At 42.6% G+C, this 12,541-nt stretch overlaps 1 protein-coding gene across 2 annotated transcripts in view; it reads right to left on the reverse strand.

Moving 5' to 3' along the window:
• KIAA0930 (KIAA0930 ortholog) overlaps positions 1-12,541 on the reverse strand; it is a 56,062-nt gene that overhangs the window by 21,989 nt on the left and 21,532 nt on the right. For both annotated transcript variants that reach the window (XM_059845733.1, XM_059845732.1), the window contains exon 2: positions 9,827-9,975. In XM_059845733.1, coding sequence (XP_059701716.1) covers positions 9,827-9,975 — 149 coding nt within the window. The remainder of the gene's footprint in view (positions 1-9,826; positions 9,976-12,541) is intronic.

The raw sequence follows: 12,541 nt of genomic DNA on the forward strand, positions 1-12,541 counted from the left end.
TGAGCCTGTCCATGAGAGTGGCAGTACCTCAGGAATAACAGGTTTAAGAAGGGGCAGGTAGATGCCTGAGAGAGGCTGTGACTCTGTGCAGAACCCACAATGGAGCAGGTTCCTGGCAGTATCTGAGAGAGAAGAGCCCAGGCTGGAGCAGGTTTACTGGCAGGACTTGTGACCCTGTGGGGGACCCACACTGGAACAGCCTGTGTCTGAAGGACTGACCCTGAGGAAGGGATCCACACTGGAGCAGTTCCTGAAGGACTGTCCCATGGGAGGGACCCCACTCTAGATCAGAGAAAGAGTGTGAGGAACCCTCACACTGAGGACAAAAAGGTGGAGGTAATGTGTGAGGAGCTTACCATGACCTCCACTCCCCAGGACCCTGTGTTGCCAGAGGGGTGGGGAGAAGGTATTTTTAAGATTTAGTTTTATTTTTCATTGGTAATAAATTAAACTAAATTCCCTGATTTAAGTCTGTTTTGCCCGTGACAGTAATTGGTGAAGGATCTCTCCTTGCCCTTATCCTGACCCATGAGCCTTTTGTTGTATTTTCTCTGCCCTGCCCAGCAATGGAGGAGTGTCAGTGGAGACCTGCCAGATGCAACATCCTGCAACTTCTTCTAAAGGTTCCACACTGGAACTACTGATTGGACACAACTATGTGCAAGATTTTCAGCTGTACTAAAAACATGCAGATGAAAAATCACAACTAATCTCAGAACATAGAAACAACTCTACCTATCCTAACAAACTGAAGCAGCTGAGACAAATATAAAATTATGAGGTAGTACACTGAGGTGAATGTAGTTTGAGACTTCCAACACAAACTAGAATAAAAATAAATAAAGTTGGAATACCAAAAGATAGTGAAGACCAGGGAAACAGTAAAATTTCAGGATTGGCACTACCATCAGATACCATGAAAGCTGAAAACGCTGTTCTAAACCATTAATTTTTAAACTTAGAAATATTTTTTTAAAAGGTTTGTAGACATCGTTCTTCTTTTGGTTTGTTTTTATTTCTTCCAAGGTTCCCATCCTTGATTTTTTTATCAGCAATGTATGACAGTTACAGATGTGAGCAGATGAGGGAAATAATCTAATTTAGATTCATCTCCAAACAAAGGTAATATTTGAACTTCTGCACCTAAAAGCACAGAAACATGACAAGAACAAAATTCCAGAAATATCCTGCGAAACAACAGCCATCCTGTCTCTGACGGAAAGAAGTGGTGAGAAAACAGGGTGAAGGCAGGACTGAGCAACGGTGGGGTAAAACTCCAGCTCTAAGTAACACCAGGGAAAGCAAAACCAAGTGCACAGCAGACACCGTGTCAGTCTCTCCTGCCTCTGTATCCGTGGAGCCTTTATTTTAAGCCAAGAAGGAGTTAATCACCTCATAACACTGAAGTTAAAACCTCCCTCTGCAGAAGTCAGCCACTAATTCTTTCTGCTGGTGAAATTCACTCACACATGAACAACTTCTCCCCAGCAATTACAATGCCAGTGCTCGACAACTCCTTCATGGAATGCCTTGCAAGTCCATCACAGATATTGACAGGAAAAGGGCTTTCTTTAACCATTTTTCCCTGTGCACTAATTCAGGGTAGGATTCCTTGGTGTACAACCTGTAGGTAAGGGCAGAGTGGATCTCCATGAATCACAACTCTCCATGGACTGGAGAACATGCTGGATTTCAGACAGCTGAGTCCTCCCAGGAAAACAAAACTGCCCCAGCCAGGCATCCAGGAGACACTGGGCCTGTTCCAGGTCTGCTGCTGGCTCACCTGGCCATGCCTTATCTTTGTGCTTGTTTACCTGGCTCTAGATCAGATGTGCCCTCCTGCAAGCATGAAAATAGAACAACTATGTAAATACTAATTATTTATTCCCAGTGAAATCCAAAATCCAAGCTATATATTTGCTCATTCAAATCAGTGACCCTTCTGGAGCTGAAATCCATGATGCCACCTTTGTATCAAGTTTTCACAGGGTTCCTGAGCTACAGCTGTAAAGGAGAGGGACTTCAGCCAGGCTGACCTCCTACATGCCATGGATATTTCACCATGTTACCTCCTCAAAAACCCCAGTTAAATGACCTTTGGCTGGACAGTACCTTGGAAAATACCTTGCTTTGAGAACTCATTCCAATGATTAATCATCCTCTTGCCTCCAAGTGTGCAACTTCATTTAATTCAGCTGCTTTCCTTTTGCCAGCCTCTGGACCTTGTCATACCATATATATATATATATATATATATATATATATATATATATATATATATATATATACATACATATGAAGAAGATCTTGAATATTCAGTTTTTGGGTTTTTTCATTTCTTGCTTGGGCTTTTGTTTTTTTTTTCTGTCACGTGTTAATCTTTGCTAATATTTCAAATAAAGCAGACAAAATACTTTTAGGACACCTCTGGGCCTCTCATTAGGCACCACCTCAGAACTTGTGTTCCTTTGTCCCCCACCTCCAAACATGGAGACACTGGTCACTCCTGCCTTCCCTCTCTATACATGTCAACAGCATGGGGCAGCTATGGAAAAAAAGACTATCTCAGGAGCTGCCTGGACCCTTTGGCACAGGAAAAAGGCATTTTCTCACACTGAAAAACCCCAACAAACAGCATATCTAATATCCCAGGACTTGTGCTTCCCGTGTTTTAACAAGCCAGGAAGCCCCAGACGTGCAGAACCACATTTGGTACCCAGCAGTGCTGCAGAACAGATACTCAACAGGACACAGGCTGGGCTGGCCAGTTGGCCATCAAAATCCATCTGCTCATGCATCTGTTCTCCAGTGACATCCCTAAATGCTAAATGGGAAGGAAATCAAAGGAGCCTGCTATTTTCTGGAGCATGCAGAGAAGCCCTGTGGGAAGGGTGCACTCCCAGTCCTATCACACAGGGAAGCTGATGTTACAAGCCTCCACTGGAATATTTATATCCAAGATAATATTTCAAAGGGGACAACTGTATTCAACAATGCAGCAATGTCCTAAAATGAAAAAGAAAGATTCTTTCAGATGTTATATGGAGAAGCTTTCTTAGGATTATGGCTACTGAAATTTTCACTGGTGGTAACAGCAGAGCACAGCATAAAGAATGGCCTCCAAGACAAAATTCCTATTCCCTTTTTCTGGATACTATCAATTATTCAGAAGTTGCACCTGATCCTCCTGGAACACACTCTGGAGCCCACATAAAGGCAGCATAATGCCCAGTAGCTATGGCAACTTGACACCCACCATAGCTATAAAGCTGAAACAAAGCCCACTGCAATAAAGCAACTGCAAACTGTGCAAGAAGCAAAGTTCAGCTGCAGAAAAACCACCCATTTTGAAAAATTTTCTTCTGTGTCAATTGCTTGAATTCTGTGCCCACAACCCCTCTGTACAACTAAATGATGAAACTTTGGGAGCTTTTCCTTGTACTAGTGTCTCAGTTTAGAGAAAAGTTTAGGAGAAGAACACTCTGGAATGAGTGTTTCCACTAACAAAAAGGGGTTCCAACAATCCCTTTCTGCCAATGAGAGATTAACCCTAGTGGATGAAAGTGAAAAAAACCAACTGTTTATTGACAAACAGAGTGCCAATATGGGATGGGAAAAAAATGGTGAATAAATGCTAGATACTGAACTGCCAGACCTTGCTGCCCCCTGCCCCACAAAAAACCCAAAATGCCAGGGACAGAGAAAAAAACCCAACACAATGGCCACAACATGGTGGGGAGGAGGAAAAAAAATTGTGTTGGCTTTTTTCTCAGTGAAGGAAAAAAAAAAAAAGGGTTCACACAGCAGCCCAGGCAAAACCAAACTGGAACCTGGTGAATCTCTGATGTTGGTCTCCTCTTCACAGCAGGTGAAGCTGGTGGATTTAGGCTCCTTTTGATAGGGAAGATGTCTTTACAAACAATGCGATGGGTGAAGGTATGGGTATTGCCATCTTTGAAATGGGTCTCAGTGTGTCTATTAACTTCAAGCAGCAGGTTTGTTGCAGACAGTCTGACTCCTGGAACAGACAAGAAGTTTGGGAAGGCTGCACCTAGCGAGTACCTCAGCCAACAGGAAAGGAAGAGGGAACATGCAGCTGGGAGTTTAGGATAGAAGGAGGCTCCAAAACCTCGAGAGGGGAAAACTCCACAGGCGTGCCCCAGTGGACACCCTCTCCCTTTATTCAAGGAGAATCTCCTGTCTCCTTTATGGCTTTTCCTAGTGTGATTTTCTGTACTCCTTCTTTCACTGGGTCAGCTGTTCTGGGATCAGGGGGTGACATGGAGCGGCCCCTCGGCTTCCTGCCCATCCCTGTCAATTCTCTGATCTCAGACCAAAACCAAACCAAGCAGTTCAGGAAAAAATGCTCCATGGATCTGCTAAATCAGCTTTCCAAAATGAAACTAAGAGATACATGTGTGACCATTTAAGCATTATCAAATGTGGTCCCACCCGCATTTTCAGGTGCTCAAACAAATTGCTCACTGTTACCTTATTCCTGTACTGTTATTTTCCAGCCTTTCTGAAGCTCCTAGGGAAGCACAAGTACCTGAAGCAACACACAGTGTGCCTTCTGCAGTATCCAGTCAGCAGGCTTCAGGAGGATACATTGCATCCACAGGCAGCAGCCACAGTCATGGGATAAAGAACATTACAGAATGGTAACAAATCTATGTGTCTCAAGCCATCTCTGTTGAACACGGATGGATTAGTGACCAGAAGACAAGGTGGGCAAAAACCCTGGTGCAGACATCAAATAATTAAAGTTCAAATTACCAGTGTTATACAAATATGATGAGGATACTCCAGAGCTCCAATTCAATTGCATATTAATGTCAACACTGAACCCAGACCTTCACATACCTCTAATAAGCAAGTTGACCAGCCCATAACCCACAGATCAAATCCACTAATGCTCTGGTGAACCAGTGGCTTCATGAGGCTTTTGGGGAACTCCAAGCAGACACTTTTAACTTTTCCAGGATGCAAGCCTAGCCTAGCAGTGCCCTTCTGTCCCTTAAATCCCCAGTGACTCAGACAGATTTGATGCATTCCTGATACTGAATTATTCAGCACATTTCATCAGATAGCTAAACTGAGTCTGGACTTCTTCCCTTCCCAGAGAAGTTGCTCTCTGTAGCAGAGAGCAGAGCATCTTCTTGGCTGCCACATTTTAGTGCCATTCCCATTAAAATCACATCTGATTCTGGCTTTCTTGTTACCCTATTTGACTGCTTAAGAAGGGTTCTTCAGAGATTGGAAGCGATTTAAAGCAATTCATTAAAAATACCCCTGCAGCCCACACTCCTTCCTGAGTGTGGAATTTTGAGACTATGATAGTGTGAAAGTATTTCAGCTGTACACTTGCTCACACATTTATACAATCAAAGTGGCACAAGAAAGCACAGGGATTTCTGGCAAGGGGAACTGCAAAAGAAAGGTCTTTACACTGAAGATGTTGAGCTCCTTACAAAAAAAATCAGAGTATCAATCTGATAAGGGCAGGGTTCCTTTTTCATGTTTCAAAATGAAAGTATTGTGTGGATGTTGAACTCTGCAGGAGCCAGTGCTCCTGCTCACTGCAACACCTCTGCAAGTTCAGCACAATGGAAGAGCTGAGGCACAACAGCTGATTCTGTATCAAATTGGATGTGTTGGAATAATTGTTCCCTCATACTACCCATGAACGAGGAGAAAATCTATTCAGCAAAAAAGATTCAATTTTTGGCCATTTGTTTTCTCTTCAGCATTTGGGTGGTGGTGTGGGATTGCCATGAAGTATAGCACAGAGCTCTTCTGGAGACATCCTGTTTGCTTGAAGTGCTGAAAAAACCCTAACACTGGAACAGAGCCAATGAAAGATTCTTAAAACTTGTATTTTTATTAGATGCTGAGTTCAGGTTGTTGAGTGTTCCAGGCAGGCATACAGTGACAGTGACTTAAAGATTCAGTTAGGAAAATCCTGTGATTTTCTGTGCAAGTCACGTGCCCGAAGTAATTTAGGTTCGGAAACTGAGTGGTCACACCACAAGCAGTATTTGTTGAGTCACAGGTCCAGATACACATGACATGTAAACCATGGCTCTGTTCAGTTCTGTCTCTGAAGCTGCAGTCTCAACATCAGTAGCTTAAGCTTTTTGGAGACTTAACAGGCCTAATGACTATCCTGTGCATTTGGCAGCAACTCTACTCCTCCACATTCACAGGATGCTGAAGAAAGTAGGAACTACTCCAATATCCAGGCAAGCTCAGAATATATGCCCAGGGTATCTTACTTTTTTTTTTTTTACTGCTTTGCCCTATAGATATGGCACCTTTTCAGGTGACAAGGCACAATGAAAGGCAGAATACAACTTGCTGGTCTATCACAGAAGTTTTATCTTTCTTTCCCAGCTGTGTGTAACACTCTATACTTGCATCTTTTGGATTCCCAGGAGAAAGTAAAGCTGCTCTCTACAGAAAGATCAGAGATACTCAGTCTTGACCTAACAGCATTTTAAAATCATAATCCTAAGTCCAACCATGTTAACCTTTCAAACCTGCAGTGTCCAAGACCCTTTGAAAGTGAGGATCAGGGCTTATTTTCCAGTAGGTCACATCAGCTGGCATGAGAGGCAGCAGCAAAGCTGGTTTTGAGTCTTGATTTAATATAAAGTGACAAGTCAAAGGGATTCCACTTTACAAAACCCTGCTAAATTCCTTAACCTTGTGAAAAGCTACGCTACACAGTGCCTTGGTCTGCAAAGAACCTGACACAAGACACCGAGACAAGATGTATCTTCAAAACTTGGCAAGAAAAACTGCAAGAGTGTTACTGTGACATGCCAAGGAAAGACAGAATTAAATGTACTTCTCTGGGATCCAAGAGTCTGTGTAGTGGATATAGCCCAGAATTCAATATGGAAACTCTGCCCTGGCATTCACATATTAGGAGCTTAATTGCTGTTTCACCCATCTATGCTCAGTTTAGAAATTGATGGGAAGGAAAAGAGAAGCAAATGGAAAGTCACTTAGACCAGGCAGAGTGCAAAGCAATAATTTGAAAGGCCTTTAAAATAAAATTTATGATGGTAGAAAAGTTTACCACAAGTACCTACTGGACATACCAAATGGTAAAATTTATTACTTCAAGCTGCTGTGACTCATCCATAGCTCTTCTCATTCAGTCTTAAAACTGAGCAGAACATCTAATCTCGATCATATCAGGTTTTTTCTGCCTATCCTCTGTTACACTTCAATTTAAAATCAAATGTTATTGCCAACACTCTTCCAGCTCCAGTAAGCACAGAAAAACCCAAACCCACAAGCAGGAGCTACTTTTAATCAGACAGTTCAGGCACCAAAGCCTGGGAACCACTGGATTCATTGACACTTGTTTCCCACTGACATACAGCATCACAGCAGGGCATGGAAATGACACAAACAAACACCACCATTGTCAACATTCAGACAAACAGCATCTCCCCACTCAACCCTTTTTGTCACTGTCATCAGTATGATGATTGCTATCCTCAAAGCTGCACAGATCTTATTTTCATGAACATAAACTAATGTTCTGAGCTGACATGGCATCGAGTTACCTCTGCCAGCATTCTTCAGCCAAAACCTGCAGCAGCCAGCTAAGCACAGAGCACATAGGTAGTAGTGTTGGTGGAAGAACTACAATGAACTTGCTTCACTGTACACCCAGACTACAAAGTCACCCTCAATGTGGTCCATGAAGGAATCATCACCAGACCATTTGTCCCAGCCTGGCATAAAGCAGGAGCCAACAGCACATCTCCAGTTCTGGTCCTAAAAGCCCCCAAACAACTCTGAACTCTCCCCTTCATTTGCCTTTTCAGTCTACCCCTGGAAACCTAAATGAGAGCACAGCTTGGTGGGTGGCAGGGAGGCTTGCACTTCTATCCAGCTCCTACAGATACCAGTCTCCATCTCCCTCCCCTTTAACAGTATCACTTTGGCATCATTTTTCAAGGAAGAATGTCCAATACTACAAAGTAAATTAAAAAATGATGTAGTCATAATTTGATGTGTAGGAGTAGTTGTTTGGTTTCTCACTGCACTGGGCAGGCTCAAAAATCAGATAAAAGAGGAGTTGGAACTACAAAGCAGTCAAGTGAAATCTAACAGGAGGACAGCTGAACAAGTACCAATGAATCACCAACGATGAAGTTTCACAAAGCAATTGAAATACTTCAAAGTCACAGGAAAGGTTCAATTCTCAGAAGCCATGTAATATACAGCCAGCCACAGGAGAGTTACAAAATGCTGTGTGTGCTATAAAGGCCCACTCCCCATCCCAGCTGTTACTGCACACAATTCACTAACACTGATTTTGTGGTAACCACCACTTATGCAACCTCCTCACAAATAAAAATTATTTATGGTGCTTTAAAAAAGGTTAAATAATGCTCTGAGAGCAAAACCAAGGGTTTATGTCACGGTCACCTACCCACAAGAGCTTCAGACACTAAGCTAATGAATCAGTTAAACAGATTGATCAGTGGTCTGTGAACAGATTTAAGCAACTAGGCTGTCTCTGAGATTCACTTGCCTTGTTGAGAAGGACAAGAGGTTAAACAACCCATGCTTTTACCAGGCTGAATAAAGCCATAATATCATTTGATGTGAAACAGGGATGCTTTTATAGTCACTGAAAAAACAATCAGGATGGAAGTTTCCCCCACAAGTCATAAAGCTCCAAATACACTAGCTGAAGACTCATCTGATAGAGAAAGAACCATATTTTTCCATCTTCTCCTTAGTGGTTGTCCTGATGGAAGTTGGAGGGCCAGGGAGATGAGAGAAGATAATTCTGTCCATTTTCTGTATCTTCATCAAAAGTGTGGGAAAACCTCCTGGAATCTTTTTGTCAAGGGAGGTGACAACTGTGGCTCTTTACACCACCACATATGAACCCAGAGAACTCTTGTATAGCTGGTTACAAACACTTTCACAGACACCATGCACAAATAGTGTCAATTATTTACATGTGTCAGGAAATCAATCCCAGTCTTTTCCTCCTCCATTGACCTTCCTACAGCCACCAGCCTTAATTCCCAATAAAACCATCCTACCTCTTCCTCCTGTTTCCCTCACCTAAGATGAAAACTGCCATGGAATGCTGAGAAGGTTCTCAGACCTCTCATGGGAAAATACCTGTGCAGCAGCACTAGGACACCTGACTGTGTTTGCAAGGAACAACAGTTCTTTATGAGGGGCACATTGTCTGAAATGTAGACTCTGAGAGTACAGGAGTTTCTCTGCTGTTTGCCATGGCTGTATTCCAGCTCCAGGAGGCTGCTTGTGTTCTGCTGCTGAGTACACCCAACAGATGTTCATTCCTGATACTCTGGTAATCACAGCCAGTTTTCTTTTAGAAATACCAGTGTGACTATCTCTCTTCTTTTTTTCTCTCTTCCTACAGACTTGTGCTCTGAGTTTATAAAGTATCATCACTGAAAAGCAAAACACAAGCCAGCTTTCCAAAAAGGCAGACAAGCTTTCTGATTTTCTCAAGTCTATAACAGAGCACCTCATTGACACTGCTGCTGCTGTTACAAAATCACAGAATTGTTAGGGTTGGAAGAGACCTCTGGAGATCACCCAGTCCAACCCCTCTGCCAAGGCAGGGTCACCTGACATTCACAACCTTAACCACGGTATTTCCTCATGGATCAATTTTGTATCACATCTTGTGGTGAGCAGAGCTGGAAATTCCTCATCCTTGCTTTGCAATTCCTTAGATGTGTCAGGTACCCCACAACACCACCAAATCCCATGCTACCTTAGGCTTCCCAAGTTAAAACACATCATGACTCACCTTTTTACCCTCTGTGCTCTCCCCGGTGACGTAGGACAGTTTCCGACGGACGTAGAAGAGCATGTCATCCTGCCGGGGGGCCCACTTCTCCATGAAATAGGTTGAAAACATCCAAGTCCAGAACACAATACGGTCATCTTTGAAACACCCTAGGAGGCACAGAAGGAGAGACAAGAGTTGTGAATGAGGGTGTCACTTTTGCTTGTGCTTAAAACGACACCAGAACTGTAGTTCTAAGTGCTTCTGTGGTGCACATGATAGTAAAAAATTTTAAAGTCGCAAAATTTGTGGAGCTAGAAAGAAAGTTAGGCTTAGTAGGCCCTGGGAAAATGTTAGACCTTGTATTTACTAGATCATGTGAAACTGCACCTGTGTAGTCAGTATATGATAAATGAAACAATTGTTAGATGTGCTTAGATATAATTATTGTTTAAAGAATCATGAGAAAGTATGTTAGAGGTTTGAGGGGATCACGAGAAATCCATGCTTGGATGAAACCAATGTATACAATAGAACAATGTAAGTTTAATAATTAATATGTAAGTTATATAATAATAGAATATAAAGCCTGTTTGGTCTGAAAGCATGTTGGAGTCAGATTTGGGTTTGTGTCCCCTGACACCCTGGGCTCTCAATAAAAGCTCCTGCATATAATCATTCCGTGATTATGTGTTCCTGAATGCTAACACACAGACCCGCTGCTGTGACTTGGCCTGAGCCCACAGGCCACCTTGGGACATTGTCAAGCACATTCCAGCAACCAATCTGCCCCTCTGCCCCACAAGCAGGGCACAAGGTCAGGGCCCAGGAGCAGACCCTGGCTTGAGGCATTCACATTCTCTGAAAAATCCCTTCGCCCAGGATTTTTCTCCTGCAAAGCTGAGAAGCCTCAGAGAAAAAGGAAAACAATAATTATCTGATTTGCTTCTCCTCTGATTTGCTCCTTTGGAATGTGTTTGGAGATTGTTTGCCACAGGTGACTGTTGCATTGGTTTCTGGTGTGAATTGTTTTGATTCAATGGCCAACCAGAGCCAAGCTGTGTCGGGACGCTGGAAAGAGTCACAAATTTTCATTATTATCTTTTTAGCATTCTGTAAGTATCCTTACTGTATTCTTTAGTATAGTTTAGTATTCTTTAATATAGTATAGTATCATAAAATAATAAATTAGCCTCCTGAGAACATGGAGTCAGATTCATCATTCCTGCCTTCATCAGGGCACCCCACAATTACCATAGCTGGCTCTGCCTGTGCTATGAAGAAGTGCAGGGCCAGCACCCTGAGGGAGAACACATCACAGCCACACTTGAGCACTTTCAAAGACATGTGGTGACAGTACATGCTCCAGTTAATGACCTGAAGCCAGAAAGTGCCTACAGGTTTCTTATGGGGTCTTGGGGATTACAGCCAGTCCTTCAGGAACTAACAGCTGATGCCTTACTTAAACCAATACACAGAAACAAGAATGTACCTGTGACTGTAATGCACCCTCTCTATGACAAAGGAACAAAATCCAGCTCAAGGAAATGATGAGTTCACAAGCCTTGAATCCCAATTACACAATAAAAAGTGGCAGGAGAAGGACAAAAATGGGAAGAGGAAGATGCCACAAAGCCTCACTCAAGGAGATAAATGACATCAGCATCAGCAATAGCTCTGCAGTTGGCCTCTCCCCAAGAAAAGGAGGCACAGTAGAGGTGACATCTCATTTTGTGAAACTCTTCAAGGCTCTTAGCTGTAATAAAACAGCAAAGGTTGCTGCACCTTTTGTATTGTTAAAGATAAGAAGAGAATGTAGTCCTGTGCCTGGTGATAGGGGAGCTGATTACTACTCCAGGGAATGATTGCAACCCCTCTCCAAAGCCCCCAAGGCTGTTGTATCCAAGCTATTTTAAACACTAAAGGAGGAGAGAAACACTAAAAAAAATACAAATAATTATATTGCTGACAAACAACAAAAACCTAAAATAGATAGTGGGGATAATGGATGGTTATTACGTACAAGACGGCAAGACAGGTAGAGGTGTATGTACACACATGCAACTGCCAACCCCTCCTCCAGAACATCTACCCTTCACAGGACATCCTCAGCACATTTTCCTACTTCATTCCCTCTGCAGTATTTGCCAGACAAATCTTTCTTCCAATCTTTAATTACTGGGGCGGGCAGGAGATTAGATTTTCAAAATTTTAGGTGACAGATGTGGGACTGAAAGAAAAAGATCAAGTGTCTCCAAACTAAATAAAAAAGCAATATTGAAACCACAATAAAAATCCACTGATGGACCATGCACAGAATATGTTAACATCAAGCAGGACAAATAGCTGATTTAAAGAAAAAAAAAAAAAAGGAAAGGCTGAGGGAGAACAGAAAAAGGCCAAGGTAGTTAGTTCCCAGTGCAGGATAATTCCAGGCCACACTGCAATTACTTTATTTGCATGACTGCAGTGAAGTAGTTTCAATTACTTAAGGCAGCATGGAACATAATGTGCAATCCTGAATAAAATCTGCACTAAATACTTGAGTATTTCAGGACTATCCATTTTTTTCCAGTGGACAACTGGAATCAAGTGCTGGAGAGATCAGATACAGGATCCTGGGCATCTTCATCACAGGAATGTCTCCTTAGGGCACAGATGAACAGGACTGTGTACAGCAAATAGTTACACCTGAGAGCATGCAAGAGTGGAGTCCAGTGTGTTCAGACTCACAAA

Source organism: Haemorhous mexicanus, chromosome 5, assembly GCF_027477595.1.
Source record: "Haemorhous mexicanus isolate bHaeMex1 chromosome 5, bHaeMex1.pri, whole genome shotgun sequence".
Classification (NCBI taxonomy): Eukaryota; Metazoa; Chordata; class Aves; order Passeriformes; family Fringillidae; genus Haemorhous; species Haemorhous mexicanus.